At 35.9% G+C, this 12,346-nt stretch overlaps 4 protein-coding genes across 7 annotated transcripts; 3 read left to right on the top strand and 1 right to left on the bottom strand.

Moving 5' to 3' along the window:
- The first annotated feature begins 439 nt into the window (after positions 1–439).
- On the top strand, positions 440–2,495 carry LOC105959421 (coiled-coil protein). Its single transcript, XM_012983526.2, has 6 exons — positions 440–882; positions 1,219–1,330; positions 1,543–1,665; positions 1,865–1,920; positions 2,014–2,101; positions 2,218–2,495. Exons 1-6 carry the CDS (start codon positions 751–753, stop codon positions 2,307–2,309), a joined length of 603 nt encoding a protein of 200 aa, XP_012838980.2. The 5' UTR covers positions 440–750; the 3' UTR covers positions 2,310–2,495.
- Positions 2,496–3,657: 1,162 nt separating this feature from the next.
- LOC105959420 (high mobility group B protein 3) lies at positions 3,658–6,026 on the top strand. Of its 4 annotated transcripts, none has more exons than XM_012983522.2 (8): positions 3,658–3,848; positions 3,962–4,017; positions 4,869–4,964; positions 5,083–5,140; positions 5,234–5,278; positions 5,404–5,484; positions 5,625–5,699; positions 5,793–6,026. In XM_012983522.2, exons 2-8 carry the CDS (start codon positions 3,971–3,973, stop codon positions 5,811–5,813), a joined length of 423 nt encoding a protein of 140 aa, XP_012838976.2. In that variant the 5' UTR covers positions 3,658–3,848; positions 3,962–3,970; the 3' UTR covers positions 5,814–6,026. The 4 variants fall into 4 exon arrangements, with proteins under 4 accessions (XP_012838976.2, XP_012838978.2, XP_012838977.2 ...); XM_012983524.2 differs by having other exon boundaries at positions 3,713–3,848; positions 4,872–4,964; XM_012983523.2 differs by having other exon boundaries at positions 3,729–3,881.
- A 568-nt stretch (positions 6,027–6,594) lies between these two features.
- On the bottom strand, positions 6,595–7,621 carry LOC105959419 (uncharacterized). Its single transcript, XM_088812831.1, has 4 exons — positions 7,420–7,621; positions 7,156–7,339; positions 6,881–7,087; positions 6,595–6,792 (listed from the first exon to the last, which is right to left on the bottom strand). Exons 1-4 carry the CDS (start codon positions 7,500–7,502, stop codon positions 6,595–6,597), a joined length of 672 nt encoding a protein of 223 aa, XP_088668957.1. The 5' UTR covers positions 7,503–7,621.
- A 1,136-nt stretch (positions 7,622–8,757) lies between these two features.
- LOC105959417 (uncharacterized) lies at positions 8,758–12,318 on the top strand. The gene is made up of 9 exons (XM_012983518.2): positions 8,758–9,287; positions 10,021–10,075; positions 10,180–10,261; positions 10,363–10,408; positions 10,496–10,594; positions 10,705–10,773; positions 10,874–11,219; positions 11,304–11,449; positions 11,546–12,318. Exons 1-9 carry the CDS (start codon positions 8,865–8,867, stop codon positions 12,089–12,091), a joined length of 1,812 nt encoding a protein of 603 aa, XP_012838972.2. The 5' UTR covers positions 8,758–8,864; the 3' UTR covers positions 12,092–12,318.
- Positions 12,319–12,346: the final 28 nt, after the last annotated feature.

Raw genomic sequence — 12,346 nt, 5'->3', positions numbered from 1 at the left:
ATTGCTAAAGGCCCCATGTTTAATTCGTGAGATTTAACTTAAAGTGAAATTGGCAATTAAATTTGTATGTATTTTGATTTTTGAGCACACATGTACGAGGACTATGTCGGGGTTCGTTTTGATTAATGAAGGACATTTCAGACATTTCAGATGAATAGAGACCTAAGAGTAATGAAAATTGAAGTATAGTGATGAGGACTAAATCGTATATGAAACTAGGCAAGGATTTTTACGAGCTGAAATCACTATATAAGAAGAATATATGATATTGTATGTGAAAAATACCGTTTTTTATCTATTAAGTTTGCACCAATTTCATATTTGGTTCTTCATGTTCACAAAAATTATATTTTAGCACTTATGTTTAAAAAAAATCAATGCTTTTAGTTCTTCACGTTAATCTCTATTTAAAACTAACTGAATCAAGCATGTGCTTATCACTGTCTTAACTAACGGACTAACGATGAAATGACGTAAATGACCAAAAATATTAAATTATTGGAACATGAGGGACCAAATATGTTTTTGTGAATACGGATGACCAAATGTGAAATTGCTGCAAACTTGAGGGGTAAAAACTGTAATTTTCCCGAAATTGTATTATAAAAAAAAATTATTACCGTCTGAAATGAAAAACGCTTTCTAGGTCTAATGAAAGCGTTCTAGAAAACGCACTACGTTTTGTGTTCTTCTTCTGGCGATTCAGACGAAGACTACAGATTCAAAAATAATTTTTTCAAGAGAAAAAAAATGCAGATCCCTGAGGATGGGAATCAATCAAGTATTGAAATTGCGGGAGCTGATCAGAATATACTGAATTTGTTGGACTCCATGGATAATTACCTAATCCTCGTCGATTCATTATCTTCATCGCTTCGCCAGGTAAAAATAAATAAATTGATTTTTGCAAATTTCGAAATTTCCAGTCGTTTTCTTCTAGTAATAGATGGAATCTTCGATTTATTAGGTTAGAATTGATTATTCCGAAATACGAGTGATTGATTGAAGGAGAAAAAAAAAGTGTGTACTTACTGTTTGTTCTGTGTTGTCTTGATTTTCAATAGTTAATTTGTTATGAATGTCTGTAGCAAATTAAATGATGGATTATGAGTATTAACCACAGAACTGGATTATTGTGCTTGATCTGATTGCTTATATGAAAAAAAATTGGCCTTATAAATGTAATTGATATCTTGATTTTTGTTGTGGCATTTGCAGGGATGGCTGGAGTTAGCCAGTGCTCGATATTCGATGGGGGCTTCTCGAGTCAACAGCTCCTTGTTTGACCTCAAATCTCACCATGCTTCAACTACATTGCAAGTAGACAATGGTACTTCTTTAATTCGGAATTACAAAAAGAAAAAAAAAAAGACGAAAAAAAGTCTATTTTGAAATATCCCCATCGTATCGAAATTTAGGAGAGATGTTTTTTTATGAAATGTTTTGAAGCCTTGAGTTCATCGACCACTTCGTAGAATACGCAGTAATAGTGTTTAATTAGCCGTGCGTTTGTAAAGAATTTTCATGTTTATTTTTTTCCAGCTGGCACCGATACGGAGCTACCGCGCTTCACTCTGTGCAAATGGACGTCCTCAGACGAAGCCAAACTCGAGGAGGATGAGTTGTTGAAGAGCAAGTCTGATAGTCCACCAGTTCAACATCAGGGTATATCCTTTTGCTTCTAAATCGTTTTTTTTTTTAATTGTGTTACGGTTGTGTTTTTGCCACCATATTAGATGTTTTAGAGAGATTAAATGTACGAAAGTTCAATTTTTGCAGTGCCATTTTCTCGGGTTTTTTTTGTAAGCATTGGTGCCATACATATTGATTTAGTATTTTGTTCTTTTAACTTGTAATAATTAAGAGTCTGAAGAGAGAAAGGCAGAAGAATCGGGATCGCCAGTTACTGCTAATAATCATGTAAGTTAGCCCTCGATTAAATCTTGTCCTATATAGAAGTGCTATAGTAAAGCATAGTCAATTTAATTAAATCTTGAAATAATTTTTGGGCAGGCTGAGAAAGAAAGATTTAAATCCCTCTCTATGTTTGGAACACTCGTCTCTCCTAAGCTTCGTGCAACCCAATCAACATTCGAGACAGGTATTAGGATGATTATTCCTCTTTTTTTTTTTCTTTTTTTTTTTCCGGCTTGTAATGATATTAGTCGAATGATTATATATAAGTATAATTATTTACTGATTTTCACGTTTTGGCAGCTTTGGAGACGCTGGTAGAAATGTCGAATTTACGGGCTTCTTTGCTTCGTGCTTACGATCAGGTGCAGAAGGATCGGAAGACCGATGAATAATCGCGGTTGACTTCTCCTCGTTTTAGTAAAATTATCGATATTAGCTTTTATCCATTTTATTATGTAGTTCCAAATTAAACCACTTTTAACACTTACACACAACATGCTTGAAGATTTTGTCATTGAGAAGTAAATGTCATACCAACATTATTAATTCAATTCTTGCTCTGTTTTGCTTACTAAAAACGTAAAGCTTCAATAATTCGAACCCGAGACTTTATTGAGAATTGAGAACACACACACACACACTATGCGGGGCGTCTGAGAAAGCCGGTGCAATTATGGTCGTCATGCCTCCATATCTACATGAAGGAAGAATCAATTGATTGATGTAATATTTCATCCAATGTCATTAAATTGAATTTACCTGAGCAAGGACCGGTCGAGGCAAATCGACTCCCCGGAAGAAATTAACAGCTTCATCCCCTCTGATTCTGCCGTCCCCATCCGAATCAGCCCTTTCGAAATACGCCTCAAATTGTTCCGTAAACTCCTCTCCCACGGCCGATCATTGAATCGGATGCAATGAAATTGTCCGTAGGAAGAAAATGCAATTGGATTGTGGATCATAAAATTGGATCACGACCTTTTTTTGTCTTCCCTTTAATTTTTTACTATTTTAGTTTTATTATTTGGGTAAATTACCACCAAAGGCGTAAGGTCAAATTATGAAAAATCCATCTTGTTTAAGTAATTATAATCAGCCCCTCAACTATGAATCTTCTTACAAGTCCACCATTGTAGTGTCAAATTTAGTGGAATCTTCTAGACTATGTAAAAATAATATTAAACTAAATTAACACCACAAGGGTGAATATGTATAAAAAATTGTAATAAGGGGACGGGATGTAATTACCTAAACATAATTTTTTAATTTTTTTTTATTTGAGGTGACTTTTAATTTACCCTTATTTTTTAAGTATAATTTCTTTTTTTTAATTCTACATAAATATTGTTCATTTTAATATTTAATAAATCGTACTCCCTCCGTCCCAATTTAAATGTCGTTTTGGGTTGTTTTGCACATATTAAAAAAATAATAAATGTGTATAGATTATAGTGAAAAAACAGATAAATTACTAAAATATCCTCAACATTAATTGATTCTCAACTAATTAATTAGGAGTGATTAAGGTTAAAATTGAAAATAATACAATTAAAGCTTCATTGAAAATTTAAAATGACAAATAATCCGGGACAAAAAAAACTCTCTAAAAAGACATATAATATGGGACAGAGGGAGTAATGAATATGATAACAAAAAAGACCCGTATGAATGACGTGGCGAAAATTTCACATCGCGCCCAAAGCCCTAAACCCCGCTTATTTAATTGAATTCGCTACACGAACGGTCATTTTTCAATCTTTTCGAACTCATTCCTTATAATAGTCACCGCTATATTAACCCTCTTCAATTCTCCAAACCCACACTTGACCCATTGGTTTTTTTCAGTCTCGTTTATTACCTCACGGAAATTTAAGAGAAAAGGGCGATTTTACCCCCGTAACCCTAACCCTAGGTTGCTGCTGTTTGCGGTGGTGAGTGCAAGGCGTAACACTTTCGTCTCCGTCGTAATTTTCTGCTTTTATTTATTCAATTTTTTGTTTGGATTATCGATGTTTTTGTAATCCGATTCTCTGGTTTGCTGAAGATTTTCGTCATGAAAGGAGCTAAGTCGAAGGCTGATTCCAGGAAGGCCGACAGCAGGTTAGGCGATGTTTTTTTTTTTCGTTGCTATATTTTTGTCGTTTTGGATTTTTTGGCTGATTCTCTGTTGATTGATCTGTATAATTCTACTGAGTTTATTTTGGGTGTATTTTGAATTTTTTGCTGGTTTCCAGATTTTTACTTGACGAAATATAACGAGTGGTTTGGTAATTGAAATTGTTGGTAAATGCTTCGAATAATTCAGTCTCAGATTAGATCCACTCGTAATACCTCTTTATTTTTTTTTCCTGCTAAATAAAATCAGCACGAGATTCATTTTCGTTTTCTCTGATGGATCTGAAATCAAGTCAACCTGTAGGTGCTACAATGGATTTTGTATTAGTGTTATCCAGTTTTTTTTGTTCTAAATACGATTAGAACCAAGTTTGAATCAGCATAGTTTTAAATACATCTCATGATTTTCTGAGTTTTGTATCTGTGATTGATTGTTTATCTTCCATTATTGACTGTATTTGATGATACAGATCATTTGGATGCCTAAACATTTCAGTAAAATATTGAAAATATATGTTACATAGCCTTGCACTGAATATCCTATTTAACCAAATATATTTGATTTTCTGGTGATGATAATCAGTGATTAGTCTTTTGTTAAAATGTTCTCTGGTTATTTTTGAAGAGCTGGTCACAGTTCATCGAGTTATGATTTATTTTGTTTCGTTCAAATTCTGACTGATGCATTTTCAGTAAGTACAATGGATCTATTGATTGGATAGTTTGTTTTATTGTTGTGGCCTTTCGTTTTGGATCTTCTATGGTTTCAGTTTCTTCGTGTTGTGCGGATGTTGTTTGATGGAGCTTATAAATTAACCATTAATTTCTGGTAATAGTAGGCTTGCTGTCAAGAAGCAGACAAAGAAGGAGAAGCAAGCAGCAAAGGATCCAAACAAGCCAAAGAGGCCTCCAAGTGCTTTCTTTGTCTTCATGTATGTTAACGTTTCTGTTTTTCAGACATCACCATTTTGTTTATTAGCCTGTCTTATCATATGCTTTGTTCCATTGCTGATTCTTATAATTTCTTATATGATCTTTTCACGTTTGCAGGGAAGACTTTAGGAGGCAATACAAGGAAAAGCACCCTACCAACAAATCTGTAGCTGTTGTAAGTTTCTCTTTCTGTCAACAATTTTAGTATTGCATGATTTTTTTGAAGGTTTTGTTTGTGGTATCTGATGTTGTTAATGGGGGCATATAGGTTGGTAAAGCTGGTGGTGATAAGTGGAAGTCGTTGAGTGATGAGGTAAATAATATATTCTGCCTGCCAGATTTATGAGGCTTTTTGATGATGATAAATTATTTCTTTGTCTTGTTTTTTTGTTGGTGTTCTTATTCACTTCAAATACCTGCAAACATTTAAAATGTTAGGAAAAAGCTCCCTATCAAGCAGCTGCAGAGAAGCGCAAGGAAGAATACGAGCGCAAAATGGAAGCCTACAACAGGAAATTGGTAATCCATTTTTACCGTTATGAACAATTACTTATTACCTTCACCATCTTAGTACAATAAGCATTATATATATACATATAGATGAAATGTAACTGTTTGAATACAACTTTGCTTAAATTGAGATATTGCACATTTTGTAGGCTGGAGGTGATGATGAGTCTGATAAGTCAAAGTCAGAGGTTAATGACGAGGATGACGAGGAAGTCAGTGGAGATGTGAGTTTTTTTATTGAGTATTTAGTTTGGTTAATTATCAAGAGTTTGTAATTAATTATTTACTGATAAGAAGTTTTTGTCAACTTAATGTAGGACGATGAAGATGATGATTAAGTGGAGTCGGGATCGTCGAATAGGTTGACAAGGGATATGATGATTGGCTGCAGTATATGTTGACTGCTAACATTGACATTGTTAGTATATTTTAATTTTGCTGGATATGAATAGTAGTTTATATAATATGGGATTAACTTAGTTGCTTTAGTAACTTTTTTAGACCGTGGATGGATATTATGGTAGTTCTTAATTGGAAGGATTAGTTATGCAGCAGCTGTGCATATTATATTTCTCTCTATTATTGCTTATGTCTCTTTTCTTGCTTTATTAAGCATGTTATAAGCTTTTGTTATTGCATTTCTCTAGGTAATGAAATCTCGAGTGTCAAAAGATGTTGGCACGTATGCTAATTGCGCGCGTGTGTATTATTTGCAGTGTGTTCGGTTTATATTTGTTTTGCTCGAGAAAAGTTGTGTTTGTGGTTATAATATATCTTGTTTTATGTGTTGATAATCGATACTAATTTGTTCTGTTTATTTTTCATTGATAATTGAATTTAAAAGAGTTAAATTTGATAGTAATGCATACAGACAATATGAAACTAATACATAGTAAGTTTGTCGACCTACGATTACAGTTTCTTAATACGGTATTTGAAGGTTTGCTGCTTCCATACATCCCCCTTGAGATAAGTCTCGTAAAAGCTGGTCTCTCCGGTAGCTTTTACAGTCAGTGCAGCTGTGCTTCTAGTGCCGCACTTTCCCTGTTTTACCAACACAATGATTGATTAGCGGAGATTAGCGAAGCTTAATCATCTTATTACATCAGAGATTAGTAATTAGTCCAGTGGGGTGTCTACTTCAACAAAAATGGAGCTTATGTTGAACTCCCAATCAGGTGAACATATATTTGGCAGCATGCTTTTATCAGCTTTTACCCTGTCTCTCATTAGCTTCTCCACCATTTCTTTCACTGAGAGTTCCCCATCGACGTATTTCTTGACTTGCAGCTTAAAGTTCAGTTTCAAACGCTCGGCCTGATAATCGGGAAAAAGGATAAACAAATAAAAAGAAGCAAAAAAAAAAAAGTTATATTTATAGCTTGTAATAAAGTTTTAACAAAACCTTGGGCCACGGTGCGTTGAGTGTAGCATTTGAAAGGACGTGGATTCCCGGAAGAACTTGTTTAATCGGAACGAGATCCCCTTTAGGCCTGTTTGTAACATAAACCATTGATTTGGAAGCAAGATCTGCTACAATCAGGTTAAAACCATTGTACTGGTTTGCTTCTTTCACCAACTCTTCTGCAAATGCCTTCGGACACTTTTCGCTCTGTCCCTCAAAAAATAAACAAATAAATAAATGAAATTAATTACACTCCTAAGTGATTATGTGTGTACCTCTAGAAAACGGACGACGAGGTCTCCTCTGCTTTTAGCCTCGGGGAGTGTATGGAGCTCCAGCACATTTGTTAAAAAACCGACTCTACCGTGTTTTGAGCAGGCGAGCCATGTTCCACCGGCAACTTCATCTTTGCCGCCTAATATTTCACCGCCTTCCCACCACCCCACCGGCTTTGTAGGCCTAAAACACACAATAATATTACAATACTTGTATATATATGTGTGTGTGTGTGTGTGTGTGTGTGTGTGTGTGGAACTTGCCTGTTGTGGTATTCATCTCTGTTAAGCAAGAGAAGAAAAGGGTACAGAGGGTGGGCTTGCCACATAAACACAGCAATACACATCTTGTAATAGATTCACAAGTTGATGAGTTCTGTGATGAAAGAATCTGCTCTATAAATAGTGAAATGGAAGTGTTAGCTAAAATGCAGAAATCTTGGTTGTAATTTGCATGCTAGAGGCATATCTAATGCTAGTGCTATAGTGACACTTATAAACTCTTCATCAGTTTGTTGACAATGAAATTCAATATAGCGGTTATTTATTGTTTTTTGTTCTTTTTCTGGCTTTTATTGGTGGGGGTTAGTGTTGAGACAAGATGAATTTATTCTTCCAATGTAAGTGTGATTCATTCATTGTGGCATTGAACATATATGAGGGTGATATAATAGAGATTTGGTATTTTTCGAGCAGTGTCTTACTGTCGGGACCCCTCGAATTTTTTAAATATGTATTTGGTCCATGAGAAGGTAAAATTCTGGTTCCGCCACTGATCTTTTAATCTTATCGTTACGAAATATTAAATGCATTTTTATTTGCACCGTCTCTACATATGGATTTAGAGCAAAATTATTTGTTAAATTATTTTTTTGGTCCATAGTTTAGTAGCTTTAGCTCTTATAGTGATCACTTAAAGTTTTGCAGCTACAACATAGTACTTGAACTGCACTATAATTCGCCCTAGCTCTTACAAATTGATGAATATAGACATAAATAATTTTAAGAAAATATATATTATTTCCATACGATTTATGAATACGACTATACGAGTAACCAAAGCAATCGAACTGCAATTGCGCTTTATAACGAACATTTTGAGTGAGCATTCTCCTTTAATCATTCTTAGGTTCTATGTGCGGTTCCAACCATTTGCGTTCTCGGTTAACTCTCGAACTACCTATGACGCATGACCGACCCCAAATACTAAATGTATTTTTTTTATGTAATAAATTTAAAATGTTATGGTAATAAAATTGGATGCACATGAAATTTTTCCTTTTTGTAAATCTTCTAAAATAAAAATTCATGGTGTGTGATATTTTAAATAGTTAAATACTTATATATAGGTATAATTAAATTTATAAAATGGGCCCAATTATTTCAACGGGGTCCAATCTGATGGGTCCAGATTTGAGGTTGGGCTAGTTTCCAATATTCAAAAACTTTAGGACTTGAAATTTGACAAAATAATTCCGGAGCCCACTCTCTTGACGTTGGGGCAACATGCAAATATTCTATAGTTAAGGAAAATCAACTTTTGGAAAGTTAGGGGCCAAAACGGACAAGTTATAAATTGTCGGGGACTAGAAAAGAAAACATGAAACGACGTCGTTAAGACACTGAAAAAATAGTTCAACAACAGCAGAAAAGAGGGAAGAGAGAGAAAAAAAGAGCCCCTCTTCTCTGTTTGTCCGAAGCCCAAAGCAATGGGTAAGGTACCAACTGCTGCAGCAGCTTCTACAACGGAGGTGAAGATTAAAAAGAAGAAAGGCCGCCCTCCGAAGAACCGCCCTCCACTCTCCGCCGCCGCCACTGAGACCCCCGTTCCCAATTCCACGGGCCGCCGATCTACCAGACGGAACCCTAATCAACTGAATTCTCCGCCGCAGCCGGAATTCAACGACGAAGAAGACGACGACGACGAGAGGAAGGAGAAAAAGGTCAAGCTCGTTGTCCGCTTGCCCCAATCGGATGAGAAGCGTCTGGGGCAGAGCGGGCCGGACTCTCGAGATTACGATTCGGGCTCCGGGTCCGGGTCGGAGCCGGAGTCCGAGGATCGCGAGCGGAGTGCGAAGAAACGCAGAATTAACGGCGTTGATCGCGGATCTGACGACGGGGTTTTGGATCAGGTTTGTAAATTTTAATTTTTTTGGGGGTGTGATTTTATGCAATTGAAGAGGAGTTCAGCTTACAGTTCATCTTGTAAATTTTGCTGCATGGGTTTTATTTTTAAATTATAGCAACTATTTTTTATGTGGGTGTTCTATTTCGGGAATATTGCGTGGCGGAAATAAATCTGGAAGTTCAAATTTTTGAGATGTTATTTGAAGGGGATTCTTGAATTCCGCGCGAAGAAATTTAATTATTGACATTGGATAATTCTGGCTTCTCCGCAGATCTGAAGTCGGTGTTTTGTGTTTTGACTAAGTCAAAGATTATGTTGCAAAAATATAGCTTGAGTGTTTATTTCTGTAATGAAATCTGGGTTTTACTTCAACTTTGTTTCCACTTTTGTAGCTTCTACAATCCAGCCTTTATACACACACACACACATACACACACACACATGTGTCATGTGTGTGTGTATATATGAATGACCATATTTAACTTTCTACATGTTTCACTGTTGCTTATTTATATTGCTTTAATTTATGTAGACCATCTTTTAGTGGGAGTGAATATTTTCTTTATTTGTTTTATAGATCATTGTGCCTTGAGAAAAAAAGTCCAGAGCTTGTCTTTACTATGTGTTTATTATTATTATTTATTATGATTATTATTATTCACACTTGTACTTGCTGATGCTGTCTCCTTCCTTGTTCGCCGTGTCGTAAATTGTGGATGATGGTTTGATTTTCCCAGGATGATAATAAAGAGGATGTAGTTGCAGCAAACACACCTCCACCAGATGGTTCAGGTAGGTTAAAAAACCGTTCTTGATTTTGTAATATAAATAAAGCAACTTGATTTTGATTCATCTGATTTTTTGGTATCTTCATTTAATTTTGTTATTTTGGACAGGTTCACCATTAGAGCCTGGCCCCACAACAACTCCTTTACCAGACAAAAAGCTGTTGGTCTTCATTCTTGACAGGCTTCAAAAGTAGGCTTTTTTTTCTCTCTAACCTCGTACTGTTTGTAATTTCAGTGGTCAGTTTTTGACAGAGTTTTTTGTCTCTTGTGTGTATGTATTGTTTGTTGCAGGAAGGACACTTATGGGGTGTTTTCTGAGCCTGTAGATCCCAATGAGGTGATTATTTGAAATCTTTTTACAGATATTGGTAATAAATACCATGATTTTCATGTTCCTAGTATCTGATACTTTTTTGTCTTGTAGCTGCCTGATTATTTTGAGATAGTAGAGCAACCTATGGATTTTGGTACAGTGAGGAAGAAACTTAACGACGGAGCTTATAAAAACTTGGAAGAATTGGAGGTTAGTTTTTTCGATAATCCGAGATGGAAAAAATACGAATTTACAATGATTATTTGTTTTGATGTTTTTGTTTGAACTAATTTTTAGTTCTCCGTTCATTCCGATTTCAGGCTGATGTGCTTTTAATATGTTCAAACGCCATGCAGTATAATTCTTCAGATACCGTCTACTTTCGGCAGGTTGGAAATTCGAATAGTCTTTTACGTTAGCAGTTTCTTGTAGTCGTCAATACTCCTTTTTTAATCTGAATAAAATAAAATAACGGGCAATGTTAATCAGGCACGATCCATACAAGAAGTGGCGAAAAGAGACTTCAAAAATCTAAAACATGAAGGCGACGACGGAGAACCGCAGCCAAAGGTCGTTCGGAGGGGCAGGCCCCCAAACAGCAAGAATCAGAAGAAGTCTCCGGAAGCTTCCGTACTTGACCGTGTTGGCACTGATCTTCCTTCGGGTGCAACCCTGGCCACTGGAGAAGAGAAACAAATCGGATCCAATTCTTACAATCTAAGAAAGGGTCCCGCTTTATTTAGAGTTAGGTCCACCGACCACTCATTTGCGTCACCTTCGAGAAACGGTGAAAATTATTCCGAATGGTTGGTTGATTGGAACAATGAATTTCCAGGTATTTAATTTTTGCTTGTTTTGCTGCTGCATCAAAATTTTCTTGATTTTTTTTAACCCTCTTTTTTTTTGTCCTAAATTGCAGCATCGATTTTGAGGGCTGATATGAAACACGGGAAAAAGAATTTCACGGTGGATGAAAACAAACGTGATACCTACAGGCAATCGGACAATAATAATAATTCCCCTGTTTACGTTAATGCTATTGGAAATATGAAGCGGTTAATGCCGGTATATATATATATTCTGCAAAATCGTTAAATTATATTATGTTTTTATTCGATATGAGTTCGTTTATTTGACTGTAAAAAAAATTGAATTTTACAGTTGGGTCTTCAAGAAACCCTTGCTTACGCAAGAAGCCTGGCTAGATATGCTGCAAATCTCGGCCCCGTAGCCTGGAAAATGGCATCATCGAGAATCGAGGCCGTTTTGCCAGCTGGGGTACAATACGGTCCTGGCTGGGTGGGTGATGACGAGGCACCTTCACAGCTTTTGATCGAGAAGCAGAAATTGATCGGCAAAAACACGACAACCAATTTAAGTTCGTCAGACGTGGTCGAAGCTGTTAAAACAACAACAACAACACTCAACAGCCAGAACGAGGTAGCCGCTTCTATGAAAACCCCGTTTCCAGCTCAGCATAAGATTCCCACGAATCATCAATCATACAGAAACGGTTTGAACGGGACTTTCGGGTATCGAATTAAATCGCCCGATTCACAAGGAGAAGCTCTCGATCTTTCTTCACAAAGACGTACTACTCCTTCGGTACCTCCGGATTTGAACGTAAGAGTGCCAGCTGGCTCACCTAGTTCTTCTAGCTTACAGATTGGCTCACCCCAACAACCTGATTTGGCATTACAACTATGAATTATCTATTTTAGGAAACAGCTTTGTATAGATTATATTATGGTTCTTGATTTTTTTAGGTGAAAAACTATTTATAAAAAAAACAGTTTTAACATTTGTAACTTTTTATTATAAAATACCAGAGCAGGAAAATAAGCATATTTGTCTGCTTATGATTGATTCTGAACAAGAACAACAAATGTAATGTAACCTCTTATCTTGTAATATCAATTATTATGACGTGGCAATTCAAAATTAATATTACAGAGAACCTCG

This window comes from Erythranthe guttata, chromosome 14, assembly GCF_056151865.1.
Source record: "Erythranthe guttata isolate IM_541 chromosome 14, IM_541, whole genome shotgun sequence".
Taxonomy (NCBI): Eukaryota; Viridiplantae; Streptophyta; class Magnoliopsida; order Lamiales; family Phrymaceae; genus Erythranthe; species Erythranthe guttata.
Note: the sequence above shows the minus strand (reverse complement) of the source record. Positions and strands in the feature narration are given on the sequence as shown.

Bases quoted from the DNA above. Each gene is read 5' to 3' on its own strand.
- LOC105959421 (XM_012983526.2), top strand. From the start codon at position 751: ATGCAGATCCCTGAGGATGGGAATCAATCAAGTATTGAAATTGCGGGA. The intron at 1,331-1,542 runs GTACTTCTTTAA...ATTTTTTTCCAG, and splicing joins TACATTGCAAGTAGACAATG to CTGGCACCGATACGGAGCTA. The intron at 2,102-2,217 runs GTATTAGGATGA...ACGTTTTGGCAG, and splicing joins CCAATCAACATTCGAGACAG to CTTTGGAGACGCTGGTAGAA.
- LOC105959420 (XM_012983522.2), top strand. From the start codon at position 3,971: ATGAAAGGAGCTAAGTCGAAGGCTGATTCCAGGAAGGCCGACAGCAG. The intron at 4,018-4,868 runs GTTAGGCGATGT...TTCTGGTAATAG, and splicing joins TCCAGGAAGGCCGACAGCAG to TAGGCTTGCTGTCAAGAAGC. The intron at 4,965-5,082 runs GTATGTTAACGT...TCACGTTTGCAG, and splicing joins AGTGCTTTCTTTGTCTTCAT to GGAAGACTTTAGGAGGCAAT.
- LOC105959419 (XM_088812831.1), bottom strand. From the start codon at position 7,502: ATGTGTATTGCTGTGTTTATGTGGCAAGCCCACCCTCTGTACCCTTTT. The intron at 7,340-7,419 runs GCAAGTTCCACA...TGTGTGTTTTAG, and splicing joins AGAGATGAATACCACAACAG to GCCTACAAAGCCGGTGGGGT. The intron at 7,088-7,155 runs GTACACACATAA...TTTGAGGGACAG, and splicing joins TCGTCGTCCGTTTTCTAGAG to AGCGAAAAGTGTCCGAAGGC.
- LOC105959417 (XM_012983518.2), top strand. From the start codon at position 8,865: ATGGGTAAGGTACCAACTGCTGCAGCAGCTTCTACAACGGAGGTGAAG. The intron at 9,288-10,020 runs GTTTGTAAATTT...TGATTTTCCCAG, and splicing joins ACGACGGGGTTTTGGATCAG to GATGATAATAAAGAGGATGT. The intron at 11,450-11,545 runs GTATATATATAT...TGAATTTTACAG, and splicing joins ATATGAAGCGGTTAATGCCG to TTGGGTCTTCAAGAAACCCT.